The 25,875-nt window shown below is 48.5% G+C and overlaps 2 protein-coding genes across 2 annotated transcripts in view; one reads left to right on the forward strand and one right to left on the reverse strand.

Moving 5' to 3' along the window:
* The window catches only part of SGPL1 (sphingosine-1-phosphate lyase 1), a 55,311-nt gene extending 33,512 nt beyond the window's left edge, over positions 1 to 21,799 (forward strand). Inside the window, exons 6-15 of the mRNA XM_032423644.1 lie at positions 749 to 825; positions 2,470 to 2,598; positions 10,635 to 10,723; positions 12,320 to 12,425; positions 13,830 to 13,928; positions 14,555 to 14,704; positions 15,920 to 16,158; positions 17,507 to 17,653; positions 18,613 to 18,733; positions 19,239 to 21,799. Coding sequence (XP_032279535.1) covers positions 749 to 825; positions 2,470 to 2,598; positions 10,635 to 10,723; positions 12,320 to 12,425; positions 13,830 to 13,928; positions 14,555 to 14,704; positions 15,920 to 16,158; positions 17,507 to 17,653; positions 18,613 to 18,733; positions 19,239 to 19,379 — 1,298 coding nt within the window. The 3' untranslated portion in view covers positions 19,380 to 21,799. The remainder of the gene's footprint in view (positions 1 to 748; positions 826 to 2,469; positions 2,599 to 10,634; positions 10,724 to 12,319; positions 12,426 to 13,829; positions 13,929 to 14,554; positions 14,705 to 15,919; positions 16,159 to 17,506; positions 17,654 to 18,612; positions 18,734 to 19,238) is intronic.
* A 2,215-nt stretch (positions 21,800 to 24,014) lies between these two features.
* Positions 24,015 to 25,875, reverse strand: part of PCBD1 (pterin-4 alpha-carbinolamine dehydratase 1) — a 4,357-nt gene continuing 2,496 nt past the window's right edge. The window contains exons 2-4 of the mRNA XM_032423759.1: positions 25,293 to 25,424; positions 24,970 to 25,050; positions 24,015 to 24,463 (exon numbers count right to left, since the gene is read on the reverse strand). Coding sequence (XP_032279650.1) covers positions 24,365 to 24,463; positions 24,970 to 25,050; positions 25,293 to 25,424 — 312 coding nt within the window. The 3' untranslated portion in view covers positions 24,015 to 24,364. The remainder of the gene's footprint in view (positions 24,464 to 24,969; positions 25,051 to 25,292; positions 25,425 to 25,875) is intronic.

Raw genomic sequence — 25,875 nt, forward strand, 5'->3', positions numbered from 1 at the left:
CTGCTCTCTTGTTGGAGCTGAAGATAATGGCTTTGTAGAGCCTGCGGCGACAGTTTTCAGTTAGTGTGTCTCTGGAGTGGCTTGTCACTGCGCACTCTCAGTAGGGCACAGCCATGTTGTATCTGAGATACCCACGTCAGCAGATTCGTTGATACAACGTAGACTGTCTTGGTAGAAGCACCTCAGACAGAAAGTGGAATTGTGGGTAGGTTTCGGGCTCTTGGGGGGGCGCCCTTGAAACCAGGGTGCTGACAGTCTATCATCGTGGTTTGTCTGGTCAGGGATTCAGTTCCCTGGCTCCAACTCTGACAGTAGTGTACTGAAATTCCACACTTTGCCTTGCTCTTCCCTGCCAACTCTGCTCATAAAAGTTCTCACACTTCCTTTGACTGGATAGGAAGGGGCGAAAAAAGTCGTTAGCCATACAGAGACCAGGAAATGAGTATAGATCAAGGAACAATTTTCTACTGGTAGAAGGCCCTTGGGGATGATGACAGCATCATTATTGGACTAGATTATACCTGGCTTCTGTTAATATCTTTTTCACACTGTTGTTGATAGTAATGGAAGATCTTTCTTCTTTATTTTGCTGTGATAGGTCTTTATTGGAATTCTTTTTCTTGATTTAATATAAGATCACCTCCAGGTTTCCACTCAAAGTTTTTTTTTCTTTTGTACCCAGAGGTGTTGCTTCGTATTTTGGGCAAGTTCCTGCTTACTGACCCAGTGATCTTAACTTTCTCTACAGACGTCTTCTGGCAGGAGGGGAAAGCCTCCGGAGCAGTGTACAGCGGGGCGGAAGAGCTCACCCAGCTCCTGGTGAAGGTGAATGCCAGCACCCCAAGGCAGTGTGTGTGGTCTGTGCCCTTCATACCACCTCAGTTTTTCTCCTTACTTTTGCAATTAAAAAAGAAAAAAAAATTACTTAATGAAAGTTTATTGTTAAAAATAAGTTTCTCTTTACCCACATATAGGTGAATATAGATAATATTGTCCAAGATGTCTTCAGTCCATAAAAAAGTATGATATTACTTATATTTCCAGGCTTTATAGGTGCCCCATGTGGAAGGCAGATTACTAGGGAAGGTAGTCAGTCCCCCATCATTTGAAGTTATTAATGACAAGACATACTTTGATGAGAAGAGAGGAGGAATAGACACTTGCTCATCATTTCCTGTACCACCCGAGTCTCAGATCAAAGGATCTGAGAATGAGCAGTAGGTTCACTTATAATTGAAATAATTCTCATTTTTTGTTGACTTTAGAATTGCCTATAGCTAATGAGATTTATTTCCTAAACCCCACTTTGTAATATAAAATTGGCACTGGACTTAACAATCCCTAAGGTCTTTGTGTTTGATTATGATAACTAGGAAACTACTCCTACCTTACTAAATACTACAGGTTTGACTTAGCTATATCTTGACATAATGCTCTGATCTTACTTCGCTGGGTTAAAAATCTTTCAGTGGCTTCCCACTATCTACGGGATAAAACCCAAGCTGCTTATGTAGCAGAAAATGCAAGCCCATGGGCACCTGGGTGGCTCAGTTGGTTAAGCGACTACCTTCGGCTCAGGTCATGATCCTGGGGTCCTGGGATCGAGCCCCACATCGGGCTCCCGGCTCAGCGGGGAGCCTGCTTCTCCCTCTGACCCTCTCCCCTCTCATGCTGTTTCTCTCTCTCTCTCAAATAAATAAATAAATAAATAAATAAATAAATAAATAAAATCTTAAAAAAAAAAAAAGAAAAGAAAATGCAAGCCCTGTGGTGAGCCGGCTCCCACCTGTGTTTTTCAACCACCTCTGTTACTTTCCCATGTAAACATGAACTTCCATCTTTCCTCTTCACTGAATGCACCTCACTCTTACCATGTTTTCCTCCCCTCCTTCATTCCACCTGTCCTGAGTGTCGAATTCCTGTTGATCTCTCAGGGTTCTGCCTGACCTGTCGGGCTGTTTGTTATTCCCTCCTTAGGGCTCCTTCCATCACTTGCATGCTTCTGGTATCACACTCAGAACAATAGCTCCTTTGTGCCGGATGCTCTCCTAAGGACTTGGCATGCCTTATGTTATATACTTAGCGCTAGAACCCTATCAGGTAGGTACCATGATTATCCCCTTGAGCACATGAGGACACTGAACCTCAGAGAGGTTTTTTGACCTAAAATTACACAGCGAGAAGTAATAGGCAAAGCTAAGATTGCAAACTGGGTCTGTTTGTTGTTTTAGTATGTGCTTTTTAACCACATTTATACTTCCTCTCTCACCACACTGTAAAATAATTTATTTGCATGTCTCTCTCTTCCACTGTATTTTGATCTTCTTTAGAGGGGAACACATATCTTACCATTTTTCCAGTTCCTAGTGTTGTGCCTGGTACCTAGAAACTTCTGTCTAGTGCATGATTCTTTGTCCCATACAGTGTATTTATTCGTTCTTCTTCATATCTGCGTGCATTTCTTTGCAGGCTTACGGAGATTTTGCATGGAGTAACCCACTGCATCCAGACATCTTCCCGGGACTGCGAAAGATCGAGGCGGAGATTGTGAGGATAGCTTGTTCCCTGTTCAGTGGGGGGCCAGATTCCTGTGGATGTGTAAGTAGATGCAGGTGGCCTATGTGTTTCGCTTAAAATAGAAGAGTTTCTTGAAAACATTTTGTTACACAAGTAATATGTGATTATTGGTAGGAAGATCCAGATTAACAGCAATGTAAAAGTGTTAACTTTTGGAATTTTTAGAGCATCAACATTTTATTGTATATTTTTTAAGATATTTTTTTCCTCCGTTTTGTATTTTAAAACATTTTTTTAACACTTTTTTTTAATGTTTTATTTATTTATTCATGAGAATCAGAGAGAGAGAGAGAGAGAGGCAGAGGCAGAGGGAGAAGCAGGCTCCCCACTGAGCAGGGAGCCCGATGCGGGGCTCGATCCCAGAACCCTGGGATCACGACCTGAGCCGAAGGCAGACACTTAACCATCTGAGCCACTCAGGCACCCCATGTATTTTAAAACATTTTAAACATGAAGTTGCTAGAATATATAAAACCCTGGATTCAGTAACTAAATATTTTGCACATCTGCTGTGTCTGCTGCTTTCTTTTTCCCCCTCTCTCTTTGATCCATCCAGTATACTTACAGTACGTAGGTATTCTCCTGTGCTATAGACTCTGTGAACTTTTAAGAGACCATCAGTTAAGCAGCCCCAAAACAATTTGGCCTCATCTAGGTAAGTTGAAGAAACAGGTATCTCATGACCCTGAAATTTCACTACTCAGGGTATACCCTGGAAAAACTGGCACGTGTGTATCAGGATAGATGGATATTCATAGTAGCATTGTCCGTGGTATTGAAAACTGGAAGTAATTCAAATGTCAGTCAACAGTGGGGTGGAAAATTACAGACTACTCCATGTGCTTCAACCCACTGCAGCTGCTACTCTGATTAATGCTCACATTAGCCCGTTTGACCAGTGGGAGCCTCTTAATTTTGGCCTCTGGGTTCTTTTGTATGACTCGAGTGGTCTTTGAAAGCTTCCTTTCTTTCCTTTTTTTTTTTTGACAAAATAATTTTTATTTGATGAAATATTCCAGGTTTACCTTCTGCATTTCCAGACCCCAACTCAGCCATTTGTCCAAAGAGCCCTGTTTCATTTAGAACGATGTAAAATACTTACATGGCTCCGAAGTCCAATTTATAGAATAAGACTTACACAAAATTAACCGGAATAACATCCAGAGAGATAGCACAGAAGAGGTTGAGAGACCTGAGGGCTGGAATGAGAAGAGCTACCACGCATCTAGTTGGTGTGTAATTAGCTGTTAAAACAGCTGGTGTTCTCAGCAGCAGTGGCAGCCGGGGTGTGTGCAGGTGGAGGAAAGACGGGCTGTGAGGTGCTCATTGTTGGAGCCGGGAGATGAGTAGAGGGGTTTCGTGGGTTCCCTCTTCAGCCGTGTCTCTTCTGCACTTGAGTTCTTCCATTGGCTTTTTTTTTTTTTTAAAGATTTTATTTATTTATTTATTTTATTTATTTGGCAGACAGAGAGCAGGAGAGCGGCAGAGGGAGAAGGAGAAATAGGCCCCCTGTCGAGCAGGGAGCCCGATGCGGGGCTCAACCCAGGACCCTGGGATCATGACCTGAGCCAAAGGCAGTTGCTTAACCAACTGAGCTACCCAGGCGGCCCCCATTGGCTTTTCTTTTTTTAACTTCATTTACTGTAGTCTTCATTTTTGAGAATTTTGTCTTAATCTGCCTGGTGGTTTTTTTTTTTTTTTTTTTTTTAGGTTTTTGCTCAAGTTGTTTGTTTGTTTGTTTATTATTATTATTATTTAAGTAAGTGTTACGCCTAAAGTGGGGCTCGAACTCAAGACCCAGAGGTCGAGCGTTGCATGCTCTGCCGACTGAGCCAGCCAGGCGCCCCTGCATGGTGGTTCTTTAGCGTTCCTTTCCTTGGCTTATGTTTTGTTTATTTAAATATATTGCCTATAGTTATGTTATATTCTGTGTCTGATAATGCTGTTACTCATGAGCCTTATTACCTATCTGTTTCTGCTGGTTTCATTCATATTGGCTTGTATCCTTGTATTTGTGACTTTGTTTTGTTTTTGTTTTTTTTTTTTTGCATCTTCCTGGGAACTTCTCTGTGAGGCCTAGATTGAAGTGAAGTTCTTGCAGGGAAGCTATGTAATGACTTCTGCCAGTTGCCGGGGCCTTGCTGGGAGGTGCTGTCACACGGGAACCCATCTGAGTCTGATGCTCAGGGTGCAGTCTCATCCTACAGAGGGTGCATGAGTTCACACTGCAGACCCACGTCAAAGCTGTCTTGTGAGCCATTCTTGAGAGATCCTTATTTTTCTTTACCAGAGCATCAGGTCAGGGTTGAGAAAGCCATTTTTCTTGCTGTCTTCTGCTGCACCAGTGGGGTTTAATTTCTTGTTCCCCTGAGATGTGGGTGTAAGTCCCAGGTTCTCCAGCTGTCTCCTGTTAGACTCTTTACCTTAGGCAGGCCCTCAGTTTACCTCCTGTTCATTTGTCACAGTGGGGGTTGGTGGTCTCTGGGGGCGGCAACAACCGTCAAAGTTGAAACCAGCTTTGGCACTCACTTATCTGCTAGGATTCTTGGTTTTGCTCTGTTTGGGTTCAGTATATTAGTATATTCCTTTATGTTATATAAGCTCAGTGGTGGATGTAAAATAAATTTCAATGTTTTACGAGGCATTTTTAGTTGTTTCCCAGGGGAGGGTGGGCTGCCCAAGCTGTCTAATCTATATTGCCAGAAATAGGAGTTCCATGATTGTTGTTGTTTCTTCTCCATGTGAACTTTGTACACTTTACAGCTTCTCTCCCTCTGGATCTGCTCTTCCCCACTTTCTTCCAAGGCTACTCAGCTAGTCTTAGAGAATACGGTTTCACAGATTGGCGACCATGCCCATGTTTCTTCTCCGAACACCTTTTGGTTATCTGTGTCTAGCCAGAGGGACACAGGTGTGGAGAGGCAGTGATCTTTCAGTCTCTGTTTTTTTTAAATCTGGGTTTACTAAACTTGCCTTAAACCTTTCCTCTAAGTCCTGATCTTTATTCTCGGCCGTGTTTATTCTGTCCCTCGTGTCCTTACTAATCCTTTATCAGGGTCATTTGGTACTCTGTGTTTTAGGTCTGCAGTCTCATTCTCTTGTTTTGGTGTCCAGTCTTTCAGCTCTTGTTTTCTTCAATTTGTGTTCTTGTCATGTTGTCCTCTAGTGATGACAGTCCCCCTTAGACTGTTACCTTTTGAGTTAGGCTTTTATTATGCATGCTGCTTTTTTTCTTTCTGTGTGTTTGCGTAGTTACCATGCCATTTTTTTTCACTGTGGCTCATGCTCATCAGAACATTCTATTTTGTTCCGACGCATGCTGGCTGATTTCTCATCTGGGAGCATTTGCTTGAGGGCCTCTTGGTTCCACCTGTATTAGGATATCTGGGTCTCTTCTTCTGAGATTTGTTAAAAGTTACCTATTAGAGTTTACTCTGCCTAGTTGGAAGACAGTAAGACCCTCTGGGCTTTGATTATTTCTTTAATCCATCCTGGATCCCTGAAGCCTTGACTTTGAGGGGTCGGTCCCAATGTTCTCTCTCCCCATTTTCCTGTTTCTCCCTCGCTGCCATGTCTACCACTCACTGAGCGGAAGATAAGGAGCCCCCCTCCATTTGCTTCTCTGAAGATTGGGCGGGTATTAATGAGAATCCTCAGGATTTTGCTGGCTTGCTGGACAATTTTCAGGACTTGGAGGAGGGATTAGGGACTGTGTTTTGCTTTTTTCTGTGCTTTAGTAACTTGTCTCTCTTTTTCATTGCCAGTATTTGAAGTTTATTGCATTGGATTCTCTCTGTTTCCTTGTTTGATGGTTGTTATTGCAGCTTTCTGCAGTTGTGTTTCTTCCTTCTTTTAGGTACCAGGGGAGAGAAAGCAGCTGTGAGGTAGGTTCAGTGTTTCATCTGAATGCCGAAGTCTAACCCCAGGGGTATTTTTGCATTGCTACAGTGTCGGGGATCGGGAGAAGGATGGAGTCTGGGATCCCTGGTCTTTTCTAATACTTAAGACTTTTACAAGAGAACTAGTGATGACCTCTGGGGTAATTTGAGTTTCTCTGTTTCTCTTACTCCTCTCAGTCTCTGTCTCTCTCCATCTCTCACTCTCGATGAGCTGCTTTTGGTGAAAAAAGTTCGGAGTTCAGAGGTTGGAAATGAGAAGACAGAGCTGCGTGGCTGGGCAGTCTGCAGCATATTCCCAGCCAAGGTCTTAAGCTCTTCTCGTTCTTTGTTCTTCAGTCTGAACTATCGTTCCTGTTACTAACTTCATTTGCCTCAGTTAGAATGGGTAAGAAGTGATTTCATATACTGAAAGAACTTCTGTTGCCCTGGGGAACAGTCTTGGCTTGTGCAAAGGCCTTTGGGTCTGAAAGAAAATTCTCGCAGCAGGCCGTGTTCTCCTCTTATTCTCTGACATGCTTCTCATATATTACAGCGAGAGTTTTTATAAATGTCGGAAGAAGCTAACATTACAAGTAGTTATTGAAGCTTTCATCTTCTCATTTCACAATTCCATTTTCCTTTGGGCGCAGAGGGTAGAAGGAAATGGGAGGTTAGTAGCATGTTTAGACACAGAATTTGGGGATCAGAAATAAAAATTAGAAGTAGAATTTAGGTATTCCTGCTTTTACAGTCAAAAGTACACTGCTGTTTGCCCAACAAACAGTGATATTGATTTGATTAGTTATTGGACTAAAAATAGAGCGTGTGTGCTGGGTGACTAGGGGTTTGGAAATCCGTTTGTGTAGGTCATTACTGGACCTTAGTAAGAGGCTGACACACTGGAGACTTGGACGTTGCTGGTCCTTTCCTGACTTGCTTCACAGCTTGTTTGGCTCCTCATGTGACAGTCTGAGGTTTTGTGCTAGACCACAGGGCAAGCCGCTGATTTGCAGAGCTGACCTCCACTATAAGCGTTTTCATCTTTGGCAGAAAAGTGCAGAGGCTACGAACAGGCAGGCGTCCTGTGCCCAAGTCAGCGCATTACTTCGTGGATGATGGGCACGTGTTTCTTGAAGACTTCCTGAATCACAGTATGACTAACTTCTCTCAGCTAATCTTCCATGTAACTCCTGACCACTGGGGTTTTGTAGCCAATGGTGTTTTTGTCCTCTACGTGGGTATTATAGGAGATTCCAGAAATCCCTCTCTCTCATTCCATTTCATGTTAACTCCACCAAATGCACAAATGTAGAAAGTTTTCCTTTTTTTCTCTTTTCTCTTTTTTAGTTTAAATTCAGTTAATTAACATACAATGTATTATTTGTTTCAGGGGTACAGGTCTGTGGTTCATCTGTCTTATATAGTACCCAGTGCTCATTACGACACATAATCTCCCCAATGTCCATCACCCAGTTACCCCATCCCCCTACTGCCCTCCCCTCCAGCAACCCTCAGTTTGTTTCGGATGATTAAGGGTCTCTTATGGGGGGCGCCTGGGTGGCTCAGTCGTTAAACGTTTGCCTTCGGCTCAGGTCATGATCCCGGGGTCCTGGGATTGAGCCCGGCATCAGGCTCCCTGCTCCGTGGGGAGCCTGCTTTTCCCTCTCCCACTCCCCCTGCTTGTGTTCCCTCTCTCGCTGTGTCTCTCTCTGTCAAATAAATAAATAAATAATCTTTAAAAAAAAAAGATTCTCTTATGGTTTGTCTCCCTCTCTGGTTTCATCTTGTTTCATTTTTTCCTCTCTTACCCTATGATCCTCTGCCTTGTTTATTAAATTGCACATATTAATGAGATCATATGATAATTGTCTTTCTCTGATTGACTTATTTTGCTTAGCATAATACCCTCTAGTTCCATCTATGTCGTTGCATATGGCAAGATTTCAATTTTTGATGGCCGTGTAATATTCCATTGTATTTATATATACCACATCTTCTTTATCCATTTATCTGTTGATGGATATCTGGGCTCTTTCCATAGTTTGGCTATTGTGGACATTGCTGCTATAAACATTGGGGTTCAGGTGCCCCTTTGGATCACTACATTTGTATCTTTGGGGTAAATACCCAGTAGTGCAATTGTTGGATCATAGGGTAGCTCCATTTTCAACTTTTTGAGGAACGTCCATACTGTTTTCCAGAGTGGTTGCACCAGCTTGCATTCCCACCAACAGTGTAGCAGGGTTTTTTCCTTTTTCCTCATCCTCACCAACATCTATCGTTTCCTGACTAGTTAATTTTAGCCATTGTAACCCGTGTGAGGTGGTATCTCATTGTGGTTTTGATTTGTATTTCCCTGATGCCAGGTGATGTTGAGCATTTTTTCATGTGTCTGTTGGTCATTTGGATGTCTTCTTTGGAGAAATGGCTGTTCATGTTGTCTGCTCATTTCTTGATTGGATTATTTGTTCTTTGGGTGTTGAGTTTGATAAGTTCTTTATAGATTCTGGGTACTAGCTCTTTATCTGGTATGTCATTTACAAATACCTTCTCCCATTCTGTTGGTTGCCTTTTGGTTTTATTGACCGTTTCTTTGCTGTGCAAAAGCTGTTTATCTTGATGAAGTCCCAACAGTTCATTTTTGCCCTTGCTTCCCTTGCCTTTGGAGATGTGTCTAGCAAGAAGTTGCTGCTGCAAAGTTTTACTTTTTATCAGCTGATACTAATGGATGGCATTGGGTGAATTATTTTAGTCTTCTTAGGGGCTCAGTTTTCTCACCTGTACAATGAAAAAGTTATCTAAGCTTCTAGGAATCTTTGGAGATGAGAAATCTAAGAAAATAACCACGTAGCTCAGTGCTGTGGCTTTTTTGGTTTGTTTTGAAATGATTCTTTTTTTGTTCTTTTAAAATTTATTTATTCATTTCAGAGAGAAAGAGGTGGGGGAGAAGGGCAGAGGGCGAGAGAGAATCTCAAGTGGACTTTCACTGAGCTCAGAGCCTGATGTGGGGCTTGATCTTAAAACCCTGAGATCATGACCTGAGCTGAAATCAAGAGTTGGATGGTTAACCAGCTGAGCCACCCAGACGCACCTGAAATGATTCATTCTTAGATGTCATCAAAAGATAGCCTAACGGGTATGATGTGCCCATGTTGGTCATGGTTTACTGAGAGTCAGATCAGGCTTTGAGAAATGTTAGTTGAGGTTCTGTTAAGTGTCAGCCTTTAGGCTGGGTGCTTGGAATATTGTCATGAACGGATTGGTCCCCATTGTCATGAGTTTATAGTCTCGTGAGGGAAATTGGATGCATGACATGACCTTTGAGTATTTAGGTTTCAACTCTGATAAAGAAGTTCACCTAGGGGTGCCTGGGTGGCTCAGTCCGTTAAGCGGCTGCCTTTGGCTCGGGTCATGATCCCGGGGTCCTGGGATCGAGCCCCACGTCTGGCTCCCTGCTCGGTGGAGAGCCTGCTTCTCCCTCTCCCTCTGCCTGCCTCTCTGCCTACTGTGCTCTCTGTCAAATGAATAAATAAAATCTTAAGAAAAAAAAAGACGTTCACCTATAACCGAGGAGGGCTAGACCTAGCTTCAGGAAAACATTTTACTTCGTTTAAAAACACTACGATCTTTGTTTTGATTTCAGATAAGTGAGATAACCAACTTGTAAGTAGAGGCCTCTGCTTTTCTTTTTCAAACTTGTCAAAACCACAGTTCACTTTGGAATGTATAAACTTTCCTTCTTGATCTGCTGAGGTATCGCGTAGTTTACTAGAGTTATGACTGCAGTTCATTCTGCAGTGGGCATTGGAAACTTAAATCCAAGTCTATGGTCCTGATGCTCTTGAGCAGTGTAAAATGCTCTGTCCTCTCTGCAACTGGACCAGCAGCAGAAGTGTGAACGGGCGGCGCACTGGTGACTTCTGGGCAGGTGGTGCGTTTTTCCATACGGTGTAGAGATTCTGCACCTTCTTATTTGGTAGTTTTTACTCTTCTGAACCAAGAGTGCGCTTAGCCGATGAAGCCCCATTTCCATCCGGAAGACATGGCCATGTGTGCTCTGCCAAGTGCCTCGCAGACGTTACCTGCTGCTGCGTCAGGCACCACCGAGATAAGGTGGGCCGTGCATGCTGACAGCGGGCCTCACTGCACTGCACGGATCACATCGCTTCTTTATTACAGGTGACCTCGGGGGGAACAGAAAGCATACTGATGGCCTGCAAGGCTTACCGGGACCTGGCCTTTGAGAATGGGATCAAAACTCCAGAAATGTATGTATGTGTTCCTTTTGGATTTATCTGTTTGGAGTACTGCAGTTGGAAACAACCTGACCATCTGTTTTCTACTTCTCTTCCCTCTTCCTGTGGCAGTTCAGTCCTCATTCTTCCTGTCCTGCGCCCTGGACTCTTATCCCTTCACATTCCACAGAATCCTAAGTGGATCAGCTAGTTAATTTTAAAGGTCATTCCCTTTCCCAACCCCCAAGTTTATACGTGGTATATACTGAAAGCAAGAATGAGATCCTTTTCCTAAAAGTGACAGGTTGAACAGGACTACATCTTTGAATTTTGTGATATTTATTATAAATAATCTGGAGCCTAAGGAAAACTCTCTCATAATCCCTTAAATTCAGGGAAAGTTACTTAAATATAATAGGCTGCCTCAAAGTGCTTCCTAAGAAAATTTCAGCCTGAGGGCTGTTTTCTGGGAGGAGAAAAAAAAAATTTTTTTAAAAGATTTTATTTATTCATTTGACAGAGAGACCGTGAGAGAGGGAACATAAGCAGGGGGAGTGGGAGAGGGAGAAGTAGGTTTCCCACGGAGCAGGGGACCCTGGAATCATGACCTGAGCTGAAGGCAGACGCCTAACGACTAAGCCACCCAGGCGCCCCTGGGAGGAGAAATTTTTAAAATCTTTTTGAGATTTATCCATAATGCCACCCCATAGACATAACTTTGATATTTGGCTGCATTTTTTTTTTTCTAGACCCTCTCTTGGCCCAGAGTGTTTATACTACATCCTCTGGGTTACTGTTTTCCCACAAGTATCAGTGACTAAGGGTTGCATGTGATCTCATGCTGTGCAGCCTAAGAGAATAAATCAGGCTGCCATCTTTCTCCATACATAAATCTTGGTGCTTCGTACTCAGTAATAGTCTTTCCTTCCTTTAAGGGAACACATTGATTTTGAGAGTGCAGTAATTGAGAGAAGTCTGAAAGCAAATACTTAACCGTGACTTAGTCTCCTTTTCAGTGCTATTTGTCTTTTTTTTGTTTTTTTAAGTAAGCTCTACACCCAATGTGGGCCTTGCACTCATAACACCAAGATCAAGAGTCACGGGCTCTACTGACTGAGCCGAGCCAGCCGGGCGCCCCCATTTCAGTACTGTTTGAAGTGCTGCTTCTAAGTATGTAGGAACAATGGGAATTATAGTTTCTCACAGGCTTGTGGGCTTTCAGAGCTGGAAGGAACCACTGACCCTGATACAAGCAGACTTAGGTTCCTGCTTGGCCATGTGTCATGTCAGCGTACCCCCACCAACGGCTCCCTGGCTTTGGATGGCCAACACGAGAAGGCTCTGCCTGATGCCAGTCTGATCCAAATTCCCAGTCCCTCGTCTCCTGCCTGTCAGCCCTGCTTTATGCTTTGGATTTCCTAAACCAGAGGGAGAAGATTTCTATAGAAAATCAGTTGACCTCTTTTTCTTTCTGCTTAAAAAGAAAAGTAAAACAAAATAAACACTTGTAAAAATGTGAGGAGAAATATTTAGACGTTTACTCCTGGTGACGTAGATGAGCTGCTAACTAGGCTCTCTCTTGAGCCCTGCTTTTATCGGAATTTCATTACTCTCTTCTCTGTCATTTAGTGTGGCCCCCCAAAGTGCCCATGCTGCATTTGACAAAGCAGCCAATTATTTTGGGATGAAGATTATACGGGTTCCGCTGAACAAAATGATGGAGGTGGATGTTCGGGTGAGTTCCCCTGAAGGGCCATTTCATGCCATGGACCGTGAGGAGCAGGGACGCACCTGACTGACTGGTGTTTTCCAGCATCGCACGCAGAGAGGCTCCAAAGGCCTTGGACTCTAGGCGCCGGAGCTGCCAAGCTGCCACCGGCCGTGGTGATGGAGTGCGGCTCAGGGTTTTCATAAATTCATGAGCTCTGATAGCAGAGATGATCCAGCCCCTGACTTGAGACTTTGCTGACCTGGGTTTTGCTTCAGCACCATGGCTTTCTCCTCTCTGTAAAAAGAGCACAGACTGACTTGCCCCAGGACTCTCCCTGCGATTTTCATGAGCCCGCATCCATATCCTCGCCAATATAACAGTAACTATCTCTTCAGAACTAAACTACCCAGTTTCTTAGCACTAGCGTTATTGCTGCCGCCGTCTTTATTGATACACTGACTGACAGTTGACAAAAAAAACTGTACATATCTGTGGTCCCAGCTTGATATTCTGATGACACTTGTACACAGTGTACAGACGAATACGCAGATGAATCACCACAGTCACACTATTGAGCTTGTTCCATCCCCTCAAATAGTTACCATCTTCTGTCATTTTCCTTTTTTCTGGGTTAGAATACATAGGGCTACTCTGGACCGCTGGCTGATTTCAGGCACACGGTGCGGTATTGTTAGGTGTGGTCACACGGCCGTCCGCGAACGGTCCAGAACTTCCTGTCAGGCGTCACCGAAACTTGGTGCCCCGCATCCTCCGGCCCCCAGCAACCGCCACTCTGCTCTCTGCTTCTGAGTGTGACTGTTGTAGGTGCCGTGTATGTGAGGTCATGCAGCGTTTGTGTCTCTGGCCCTGGCTTACTGCACTCAGCAGAGTGTCCTCCAGGTTCATCCATGCCGTCACAAATGGCAGGCTCTCTTTTTTGAAGACCCAGTAGTAGTCCTTTAGTCGTTATTTTTATGCCGTGCCTGTGTGGAGAACTCTCCAGCGTCGGGATGCTGTAAGAATTGCATCTGAGCCTTGTGACAGCCCAGGGAGGCTGGAGAAACTGTCAGTCCTTTTGCAGTGCACGGGTGAGGAAACAGTCCGGGTGGAGTTAAATCGTTTGCCCCAGGTTTCCACACTCGTGAGTGGGGCTGGGACTCGCAAAGGCTCATCTGCCTCTTGGCCCGATGCCGTTTTCCCTCCCACAGTGATTTGCCGTGTTGTGGCCGCAGACTGTCCCCCCCCCCCCCCCCCCGCTGGAGCCCTCTGGCCGTGTCTGTGCTGCCGCCGTGGCGGGGGGCTGTCTTCTCCTGGGTTGGAGAGACAGAGGAGGTGGGCTAGAGGAGCGCAGACCCTGAGCTGGGGGCCTGGAGTGCTCTTGGCATTCTGACGTGGCTTCTCATTTTCCTTTCACCTTTAAACCCCTAGGCAATGAGGAGAGCCATCTCCAGGAACACGGCCATGCTCGTCTGTTCTACGCCCCAGTTTCCTCATGGTGTCATCGATCCTGTCCCTGAAGTGGCCAAGGTACGTGGGAGAAATGGGCTGCCAGGCACTTAAGCTGAGATTTGAAAATAGAACCTAATGGTGCAGTACTCGGCAAGGAGAAGCAAGTCTGAGTTTAGATTTGTGCACAAATTTCCTGAGCTCCATAGGAAGCCCTGTGGCTCTGTTTGGAGCCTCAGAAAGTTACTGGCTTCTGCTGTGGGAAGACGACTTTGTGGAAACTGGGTATTCTGAAAGAGTACTGGCATTTGGATTCAGCCGGGGAAATGAGCTGCATGTAGGAGCCTGCCTACCAGAGGGTGGCATCCAACAGCACCACCCGCCTAGCGCCCCCTCCTCCCCACCCTGCATTACTCTCCCCCTGCATTAGAGGGCTGCTCGTTTCCTGCTTGATTTTATAGTCAGGTTGAGGCCCTGCGTATTTAAATATAAAATACCACATTTCAGAGGAATTATTTTGAAGCCTAAATACATTTGAAAGATGAGCTTTATTAGGAATGTGAAAACTAGCCAGTTTTTTAAAGCCTGAAAGATGCATTATAGAGTGGCCTTGTGGTTGCAGCACACCTTTCCACCTGTGTCTTGCAGAGTTTTTGTTATATGGCTATAAATGAAATTCTCTTGTGGTCTTTGTTTTTTGGAACTAGCTGGCTGTCAAATACAAAATACCTCTTCATGTAGATGCTTGTCTGGGGGGCTTCCTCATCGTCTTTATGGAGAAAGCAGGATACCCACTGGAGCAACCATTTGATTTCCGGGTGAAAGGTGTGACCAGCATTTCAGCTGATACCCACAAGGTGAGACAGGGAAGGGACCAAATGTTAATCAAAGGAGGCACCTGATTATTTCGACTACTATCAACAAAATAAATTGGTTAAAGCATTAACTTCTGCCCAGAATGTAAAATTAAATCTGGCTCTTTGCTCTCACCCGCGTAGCTGGTTCAGGTGACAAAGTATGGTGCTAGAGGTGACACGTAATCATGCAAAGGGACCTATTTGTGGCATGTGGCTCAGACAATTTCTGCATCCACTGACTGTATGTAGCTGGGATGTGCCAGGACAGGGGCCCCTAGAAAAATGTTCCCTGAAGCTCTGAGATTCTCTGGGGTGGAGGATAGCAATGAAGTTGATAGTGGGATTCCTGGGAGGAGGAGGTATGCTGGTGCTGAGCTCTCACGCCACGGGGGGCTGCTGCCCCACGTGACAGGAGCCAGCTAAGGGAAGAGTCCTTTGGAGAGAGGGCAGAACTGCGTGCTCAGGAATGTTCGGATGCCACCACCCCTGGTGGCCGGGATGGCTTTGCAGCTACATGCAGATGTGGGAGAAGCAGCAGCCTCAGGAGTGTGTGCTCTGTGCTGAAGACACTCGCAGAGCTTGTTTTCATCTCAAGCATAGTAGAGACCTGTTTTTCAGACTCTAACGTGATGCCCGCGAATCTTCCGTCGGGATCTGATTTGGTTTCGCCTCGCACCCAGGCGACCCCCGTGCCCTCTTCCTTACCACCTCTCCCGATGTGGGTCAGGGAGTGCGGCTGGCTCCATGTTCGCGGCAGCGGGAGTTCACTAGGAGGGCACATTTCTATAAGGAAACCAAGTACGCAGGTTGTTTTTAGGCTGGATTCAGTAGCTTCTAGATGCTGAACACCGTGATGTTCTTAAAAAAGGAAGTATAAAAGAGATGGGAAGGGAGTCAGCTCGTGATTTTAGTTGCTCCAGGTGACGTGACTTCTACCCTTTTCCCCGGTTGCCAGTGGAAATTTATCTTTGCTTCCACCGTGCCGCACCGCCCTGGGGTGCTGTTTACATAGAGAAGCCACGTGCTGGGTGAGGGGGCCCCAGACGCCTCGGCCCTCCCGGAGGGCATTTCAGCCCCGTCCCCGCAGCGCCCTCCACCCGTAACGCTCTGAGTGTGGGTTGTTGGTGCGAGTGGGACGCGGTGGGAAACGGGCACGTGGAGGAGACGTGTGTGCGAGGAGCTTGCGGGCGCTCACCTGTGCGCTTCTCCCCTCAGTACGGCTACGCCCCGAAAGGCTCCTCCGTGCTGCTCTACAGTGAGAAGAAGTACAGGAGCCATCAGTTCTTCGTGGCGACAGACTGGCAGGGCGGCATCTACGCCTCCCCGACCATCGCGGGCTCCCGGCCCGGAGGCATCAGCGCGGCCTGTTGGGCTGCCCTGATGCACTTCGGTGAGAGCGGCTATGTTGAGGCCACCAAACAGATCATCAAAACCACTCGCTTCCTCAAGTCAGAGTATGTGTGGAGGATTGGGGGTCTGCCTCGTCTCTTGCTTTGTCTGCTCATAGGCCCGAGGCATCTGCCTGGCCAAGCACCCGTAGCTCCCAGCCCATCCCGCAGCCCCTAGCGACCAGGGGTTTAGGACAGCAGCTTAGGAGTGTGGCGCCGGCCTGGGAGGAGAAGCTCCCTGGCTCTGCTGGGACTTGGAGGGTCAGACCCAGGCTTCACCTGTGGGCCATTGTGTCTCAAAGCGTGTCTTCACAACTGGCAGCTCTTACCAAGTGCCCATACACTGTGCAGTGTCATGCTTTAGACTGCGGTTCTCACACTTGAGCACGCATCTTAATCATCGGGAGGACCTGTCACAACACAGGTTGCTGGGCCCCACTCCCAGGATTCTCATTTCGTTCATCTGGAGTGGGAGTCTGAGGACTTGCGTTTCTGGGAAGCTCCCAGTGGATACTGAAGCTGCGGGTCTAGGGCTCACACTCGGGGAGTCGCTGGTGGAACAGTGTCAGAGATGAGGCAGAGGGAACGGGGGAGGGGTGGGGGAGACCGAGGGTGAGATGAGGCTAGAACGAGGCTGCACGTTTGTCTGACCCACCTATTCATGTGCCCCCTGCCTATCTCTGTGGCTCATCCGCACTGGGGAGGCTTTTTCAGAATCTGGAGGGTGAGTGAAAGCGGCCAGTAGGCATGTCTCATTCGGAAAAAGCCTGCATATGCCCAGCCGATAGACCCATCTGTTGTGAACTGCTCTACCATTTCTTGCTTTAGGGATTACATATATGACTTTTTTTTTTTTTTTTTTTTTTAAAGATTTTATTTATTTATTTGAGAGAGAGGATGAGAGGAGAGAGAGAGCACATGAGAGGGGGGAGGGTCAGAGGGAGAAGCAGACTCCCTGCTGAGCAGGGAGCCTAATGCGGGACTCGATCCCGGGACTCCAGGATCATGACCTGAGCCGAAGGCAGTCGCTTAACCAACTGAGCCACCCAGGCGCCCCATATATGACTTTTTAAATTGAAGAGATGGAGGGGTTATTTTGCCAGGATTTTTTTAAAGTGCGTCTTTATGCCTCAAGATGCCCCTGGGGCACATCACAATTTGGGAGTTGGGCATACAGGGTAGGAGCCAGTGGTTCTCTCATTGGAGCTCAGTGGGGTTTGGGTGTTTGAGTATATGTAATGTTTGGGAACCACTGATCTCAGTCTTGCTGCCTGATTTTAGAAGGTGAGCGAGCTGAAGCCCTAAAAGATTAGATTGTGTTACAGGGGAGACGTTTGCATGATGAAGAGATGATGGCCCAAGGAGTATATGTGGCTGAAATTTCCTTTCTATTCCCTTTTTTGTTTGTTTTAAGACTGGAAAATATCAAAGGCATCTTTGTTTTTGGGAATCCCCAGTTGTCAGTCATTGCTCTGGGCTCCCGAGATTTTGACATCTACCGACTGTTTAACCTGATGACTGCTAAGGGCTGGAACCTGAACCAGCTGCAGTTCCCACCCAGGTAAGCCCGAGGAGCCTCCTGCCCTCACTGCGCTCCGTGACTTCGCAACAACTCGGGTAGCAGGGTGACCCGAAGCCTAGAGACTGACAGTGAGGCCAGCGCTCCAGGGCCGACAGAGTATCTGTGCGATTTTGTCTCGCCACCTGGCATTACTCAGTATCAAGGACGAGACGATGAGCTTTACAACTCTGGAGACCAGTGGTTGGTCACGAGCCCCTCCACCGCTGCCCCTGCCCTCCTCCTGGGCTGTGTACTCCCCGCCCCATCTCGTACACCGCCATCAGATTGCTCTTGCCGACGGACTCGTGACCTGAGTCATACTTAGCTCAGAATCCTCCACAGGGCCTCTCATCATTCAGGCCCGCTGCCCTGTCCTGTCATATGCTTCTGTCATCTCATCTCCCACGATGTCTGTAAATAAACACCACACCCCGACGGCAGAGGTCCCCCCGGTGCCCTCCATGCACCCCAATCCTTTCACTTCCTGGTGCTGTTGCCAGTCCCACCTGGACTCAGCTTCTTCCTCTTCACGATCCCTCTGTACCTCAGTCTCCCTCTAGGGGGCGTGAGAGTTTCTTCTGTGCCTTGAAGTCCTTCAAGACCGCTGGGGCCCTGTGCCCATGAGGGTTTATTGTCTACAAGGAGAGCATCCCCTTGGTGGTCCCATGACTGAAGGCGTAGCATTTGACAGTTTTTGAGGGGAGGAGTGGGACAGAACAGGCAGCCATACTCCCTTCTGTCAGGATGTTGCTCACGCGGAGGCATGAAACCCACATGCCGGCCCATGCTTGACAGCCATGTATTTGAGAGCCCCGATTCCCAGGACTGGGAACACTTGTCACAAATAACATGAAGAAGCAAGCGATAAATTCCAGTATGTGACATGGGGCTGCTTTATTTTAGAACTTTGTTTTCTTTCCCCAAGGTTCATCTCTGCCTGTCTCTCTCTCCTCCCACAGTATTCATTTCTGCATCACGCTAGTACACACCCGGAAGCGAATAGCCGTGCAGTTCCTAAAGGACATCCGGGAGTCTGTCACTCAAATCATGAAGAATCCTAAAGCAAAGACCACAGGAATGGTAGGGACACTTGGGATTTTTTTCTTCTTGTGGAAGTTCAGGTGTTGGGGGGGGTTTGGAAGAACCAGGTGACCTCGAGTCCGGTCCTGCCTCTGTCCCGTCTCCACAGACCTTATTCCTTGGAGCTGAGGACCTCCGCCTCACCCGTCCACAGGCTCTTTGGTGTCAAGTGAGGTGTGCTGTATATAAAGCACCTCATAAATTTGAATGTGTCATACAAAGGCACGTGGTGGTCCTGTCCCTTTGAACAGAAAATGTTGACATAGGAAAAACAATAAGCCTGTTTTCTCTGGAATTTTCTATGGCAAATCCCATAGGCCAGTTCCTTTGGGCTGAAAGGCAGACCGGCAAGTACCTGTGAAGAGCTGTCTGGTGTGGGCATGGAGCCGGGGAGGGGAGCGGACATGGAAGGCGGGAATGGGGGGATGGGCGGCATCGGAGCTGCAGCTTCATCTCCACCCCCATACGCCTCACTGCCAGTAATGCTCTCTGACTGAATTTGTAGGGTGCGATCTACGGCATGGCCCAGACGACCGTCGACAGGAACCTGGTCGCAGAATTGTCCTCAGTCTTCTTGGACAGCCTTTTCAGCACTGACAGTGTAACTCAGAGCAGCCAGATGAATGGTTCTCCAAAACCCCGCTGAGCCTCGACCCTTTGTGGCCCCGAGGGGCTCCTGGCCTTCAGAGGGTTCTCGGGGAGTGGAACAGGCCACGCACAGTTTCAGCATCTGGTCTTGCTCCATGGAGCACGACGAGACAGACCACGAGACGGCTTGATCCTCAGGATTCTTGTTCCTCCTCTTGTCATCCTTCTGTGGTCTTTAATGTGGAGACCCTGAAGGAGTTCATTACCTAATTATTTTGCCCTTGTTCTCAAATGTTACCCTAGGGATTGTTTTAGCCATTTCCTTCTCTAACCTTCTAGCTTTCAACTTCACTTAATCATTGTGTGGCAGCTCTGACCGGTCCCGAGTCCTTACGGAGGCTGGGGGTGGTTTCTGTGATAAAGAAGGTTTTCTTCGTTCTCTCAGGCAGATTGGCGAGGCAGATCGGAAGGTGTTTCCCCGGGTGGGAGTTAGGTACCCTCTAAGCACGACGCCTTCTCAGCCTCCTCTTTGAGTAGGTGAGTTGTCTCGCAGAGTCACGTAGTGCAGCTCAGTTTCTTTTTCCAGGACACAGATGGACAGGCCGTTGTTCCTCTTTTTCGGGATTAGAATGGCTGAGCGTATCTGCTCAGTCTATCAAGGCAGGCTTTGGAGTGGCCCTCTGCTGTCCCCACTTGATACTTGGTGGCCACCATCTTTGGAGATTTGTGTTTGAACTCGTGCTCCCATTGGTTTGTTGTTGTTCCCCTGGATTAGGAAGAGAACGTGGTTTCCAGAGAGCCTAGGCCTTTCTGGCCCTGGTGCTTCCTGTCTGCATTGGCAGCGTTGGGAGCACAGCCGACCCCTCTCCTGGGCTGCTGAGGATCGGAAACCAGAGCCTTTTCTCAAGTTCTCTGAGGGTCACATTGGAATACATGTCCCCAGAGTTGGTGGTGGTCCTCCCCTCACCCACTGCTGTAAGCCATCTCGTCTGAGAATATGTTTGCTTGAAGGAACAGCTCAGAGCACCTTCACAAGTTGCCTTGACTTACCCTAGGTGGGTGCATGGAGCGCGTGAGAGAGCCTCCAAGGCAAGGAAACTTCTCCCCGTTCGTGTGTCCCTCCTGCCTCTTTCCGTCTGTTCAGCTCCCAAAGGTACTATGGCAGTTTAGCCTCAGGTACTGGACACTTCTCAGGCCCGGCTAACTTTGGACTAGGAAAGCATGATGGCAACTGTCAGCTGGGGCCTGGGGCCTGGGATTCCTTCCTAAGACTAGTTCCTCAGGGTGGTGCAGGGAGAGGACCAAACCCTGCGCCCACTCCCCACCCTCCTCCCCCTTGCACAGGGCCCTGATCTAGGTGGAGCACTGTCTGCCTCTGAAGACGACATACCGTGTGCCTTTTCTCCTCAGCAGAGAGCGGTGGAGGGCTACTCCTGACCCAGGCCCTCGGGGAAATGGGTCAGTCTTTGAGCTTTTATTTGGGTGGGGGAGGACTTTAGGATAAGTCAGGAGAAAATAGCCTCTGTTCCAATCCCCTTCTCAGGGACTCCTGAACCATTCAGCCCCTTGAGGCTGCTGTCCTCTGGCCTCCCTCACTGGTAATGCCGGCCGGGAGAGCCAGGACCACCAGACTCTCCCCTGGGCTCCGTGGCACGTTTGTCTGAAGTGGCCTCTGGCACTGTACTTCCTCCACGATAACTGTGACGAGCTGGCCATGTCATTGCAGGGCTGGAGTGTGTGTGTTCCTCCTGTGCGGTGTGTGTGCGTGTGTGTGCGCGTGCGCGTGTATGTGTGCGCGCGAGCATGTTAGAGGGAGACGCTAAGATCCTTTGGACACGGGAGCCGAGTTCCTTCCCGTCGCTGAACTGGGGGCACCTCCCGAGAGAGTTGCTGTGGCCGGAGCTGTGCGCCGGGGCTCCTGGGTCTCCGGCGCGTTCATGGTGCTGGAGGAAGACCCGGGACCCGAACCACCCCGCCGGCACCACTGTGGTTTGTCAGCTGCGAAAATGGAGAAGCTGTGCCTGACAGAGCGTGCTGTTGCTCCCAGCGTCTGCGGGCCCTTCCTCTGCTGCCCCGGGGGCAGTGGTGTTTTTCAAAGGGACCTCCTGTAGCCACTTCCTAGCACGAGCCTTAGTTTGCCTGACACTTGTGGGCTTTCCAGTCTAGGCGTACCTGCGCGCCTAGGAACACCTAGTCTGGCAGAGGCGGGCACAATGTCTTCAGATGTCATGTGCTAGCAGATGTCACATGGGCCTCTACAGAAACTGTAGCGTCTGGTTTCTACACGGAGTAAGCAGCCGCGTGACCCTCCTGCCATGTCACTTTTAATATTACCGGTTTTATACTTGGAAAATGGTACTTGCCTCTTTTAAATCTTTTCTGTATTTAACCTCTTTCTTCCCAGCTCAGTGCTCCCTTCCTAATTGCAGCAATAATATCTTAAAAAGCAATTCAGTAATTAAATGACCGAAATCTTAACCGACGTGGCTGGCTGCATTCATTTGCTTCTGTAGGGGTGGCCGGAGATCCCGGGTGGGGTGGTGGCCGCTGGAGAACTGGCGGCCGGTGGGAGATCGCCCCCTTGTGGTGGTCATGGAGATTCAGGGCGCTAGCCGTCTGTGGGCCAGAGCACCTCCACGGGAGGCTTCCCCAGGAGTGCTGGTCATGCCTGCTATAAGGAGGCTGGAACTCAGGTCTTTAGTTCCCCAGGGCCCGGGCCCAGCTTGTGTTTTCTGTCCTCTTCACCATCTACTTCTGCCTATACGTTAATGATGGATTGAGCCGTCCAGGGTGGGCTCCAGCCAGCTGGGCACTGGCTTCAATGGTTTGGGAGTGGATGGAACCCCTTAGAATATCTCTGCACATGTAACCGCTGGGCATCTTGTTCCATTACAAGTAAGAAGTGAGAAGTCCTTCCAAAGGGCCTGGAGCCTGTCACTGAGGTAACCCAGCTTTTCAACCCGTTTGGACTTTGCCAGAATCAAGCCAAGGAATGCCGTCTTTGCTAGTTTTCTGCTAAATGACTTGGTTTCCTGAGCACCTACTTGCTTTGGGGTTAGCCCTAGAGGATGAGGCCAGGATATGCTTGGTTAGGAGGCCTGGCCCCCTCCATCCAAGAATTGGTGTTTGGATGCTTGCACCTGCTATGTAACCGCGGTGAACCCCTCTGCCTTCTCTGAGGGTTCTTGGTAGCAGCGAGCCACCTGCAGCCAGACGCGGCAGTGGAGAGGTAGTGACAGGCCTGACTTGACAGCCACCAACTACAGCCTGGGTCAGCAGAAGTCAGCGTTTGTGAGCCTTTTCTCAAGTTGGAGTCCTAATTGCCATCTTTTTTCTTGGGCTTTCTTTTTCATAATCTGTCCTTAACATCTTCCCCTGTAACGTCAGTTATTTGCACGAATTGTAGAATAAACATTTGTTTCTGAAAAAGTATCACTTATGTCTTTGTCCCACATCAGTCTTTCATAGAACTGTAGCGTCCTCTAGGTTGGCGCCTTTCAACCCCTGATCCATGGGTAAGCAGAGGCGGGACGGTGACCTAACACATGCTCCGTACCTCCACGTCTGGTGGCTTCTGTCCCCTAATCCACAGTTGTCAGATCAAAGCACACTTAGGAAAAGGGAACTCAGAAGTGGAGCAGATGGGGGACCACCATCAGAATCTCATTGGTTTTGATTATTAAGTTTTCTGAGAACCTGCCATTGACATAGGTATTAAGTCTCAGATCCTGCTGGTACCTCTACCAACAATATGCTTATTTCTCGGATGCCAACCTCTGCCTCTTTTCTGGCCCTTATAGGACTAACTCATCCAGGGTGACTGGGTTGTGACATTGCTAAATGCTCCAAGGAACCCTGGCATTTGCAAGTCAGCTTAGAACGCAGGCAGCTTCAGGCTAGGGGATCTTGGATGAGAACCCATCAGGAGAAGGGCTTCCCACAATCCTGCATCATGGCATTCGCAGACTGCCATCCACGTGGCTTGCACTGGGGAGAGAGGAGACTGTGCTCTGTGCACCCCCCGCCCCACTTCTCCCAGTCACAGCACATTAGTGGGAACAGTCTATCCTAGAGTTACTAGGTTGGAGGACTGAGTTGTAGGAATCCACTCCATAACTGCTCAGATGGGAAGTAGCCTGTCACCTCCTAAGCTAGGATTTTTGTCCTCTCCCTTACACAGTAAAAGCGGGCAAGGCTTGAGACTCTGGCTAAGTCTCTAAGAAGCCACAAGAAACTATCAGGATTAGAAATCTCCCCCTGGGATGTTGTAGACCAGGAAGAACAGAACACAGCCGCAGACTGCCTTCCCAGTCGTAGATCCCACCATGCATAAGTACAGGTGTCCTGCAAACCTTTTCTTTTAGTCATGGTGCCACTTCGGCCACCCCTGCCTCAGGAATCCCATTCAGGTCTTCGAGGCACAAGTCAGTGAAGCGTCCAGACTTACCCTTGTCAATCACTTCATGTTCCCGTAGCTCATTTCTTACCCTTGCCTCTAGCATTGACTTCGTTCATCCTGCCTAGTGGTGGTTACCGCTTCCTGCTTAATTCCCTTACATGAAGACAGGGTGGTCTGGTCCCACTCCGCACCCCCCCAATGCCTTGAACAGCGCCTCCCACAGAGTAAGTGCTTAAATGCCTGTAGACTCCAATTTGGACTGACCTGTGGAAAGGAAGGTTCTAGAGCCTGAGACCAAGTGAAACACGAGTTTTATTTGAGGCATAAAAGCACAGGTGCTTCTGTCACATAGAGTGGGGTTGACTTTAGGGTCCCGGTTTCTAAGATAAGACTTGGTGCATCTTAGACACAGCTTCCTGGGAAATGAATTAGAAAGGGAGCAGGACACAGCCTGGCAAGAAGAGGAGGAAAGGTCGGCGGTGATGCGGACATCTTCCACAGCAAGGACTCCCCCTAGCCGGAGGCAGCAGGGTCCACTTGGCCGTTCCGGCTGCAGTAACATCTCAGGGCTCCCCGGTTCCCTCCCTGGATTTCCGATTCAGTCACCCCCTTCCCCTGAAGAATTCACAGAGGAAGGGCAGGGCCTAGGTCATGGACACTGCTACTTGTTCGATGAAGCTGGCCAGGTTTATGTCCCGTTCCGAAAGGCCGGCACACTCGTGGGTGCTCAGGGTGATGTGGACCTGGAACAAAATCAGAGGTTCGGGCCCCGAGCAGGAGAGGGTCACGGCTGTGCGGCTCGGCCACACCGAGCGCTCCTGGGTAGCAGCCGGTCTCCACGCTCTGGCCTGGGGGGCAGCCTTCCCGAGTCTCTAGCAACACTGCACACCCTCCCGTGGTGGCCCTGGCCTGGGGTCCGAGCTGTTCGCTGTGCGTGCTATTCTCAGCTCAGGTGACGACTTTGTCACTCCTCCACGCCGCACCTCCAGGAGGGGTTACGCCCTTTAGAGCCATTAGCCATGAATACGGCCCATCCCACAGCCTTGCCTTCCGTGGTTCGGCCTTCTTGATGCCTACTCACTGTCTGCCTTACCCGCCTGTTCTCTCACCAGTGTTTTCATTTGCACTTCTTTCATTGGTAGTGAGCCTGACTATTTTGCAGGGCTGTTCATGTTGATTCTAGGTGGGCAGGCCCCTAGGGAAGGCCAGCGAAGGGCCTTCAGGACTGGGCCGGGCACGCATCGCTCACCTTGTTGTACACGTTAAACCATTCAGGATGGTGGTCCAGTTTCTCAGCCTGCAGGGCCACCCTCGTCATGAAGCCAAAAGCCTATGTAGTGAAGTGAGACCCAGGTCAGCGCTCTGAGAGACAGAGGGCTGCTCTAAGAGTTCCGGGTATGGAGAACCCAACACCCATCTCCCCACTCTCCAGTCCCCAAGGGTGACACTCCAACCCGACTAGGGTAGCGTCTGAAGGGGCTTGGATGGCAGGGCTTTAAGGGAGAGAACAAGTTCTGGAGTGTAACCCCATCCGCCCCAGTCTCAGAAACTCTGTCCCACCCGGCGACATACCCGGTTGAAGTCTTTGAAATGGAACTGCTTGAAGATGGCGTCTCGGCCTTCCAGCTCGTTCCACCCCACAGCCCTCAGGTTTGGCAGCAACTGCTCCCGCTCCTCAGCACTTAGCCTGTGCGCTTTGCCAGCCTAGGAGAGGAAATCAACAGATTCCTTCCAGTCACGAGCGGAAGTCAGCCAGCCTCCCCAGGGGCTCTGGTGGCTGGGTCTAACGCAAGGGACAGGGAGGCGTTGAGGGTGGCACCCTGCCCTGGGGGTGGGGCCCTGGCTCTCGCGCTGATAGGTTCTTAGATTTGGACACTCTGCTCAGAGAACAGAAAATCCTGAGGTGTGATGCAAGTCCCTGGGGCTGAGCAACATCCCCCCCCCACCATAGGTCTCTTATGATAATGAGGGAGTAAAAGCAAAATCAAGCCCAGATGCGAATGTGTTACTACACAACTTTTCAGAGAAAGAGTATCCATGACTGTCCAACCTTCCTTTTTCTGTTATGGACTGTATCCAGTTCATCCCCACCACGCCTGCACTGTGACTCAAGGAAACTGAGGCCTAGAAAGGGAAAATGACCACAGTTCTCCTC

The sequence above is a fragment of the Phoca vitulina genome, unplaced genomic scaffold (genome assembly GCF_004348235.1).
Source record: "Phoca vitulina isolate PV1807 unplaced genomic scaffold, GSC_HSeal_1.0 scaffold29, whole genome shotgun sequence".
Classification (NCBI taxonomy): Eukaryota; Metazoa; Chordata; class Mammalia; order Carnivora; family Phocidae; genus Phoca; species Phoca vitulina.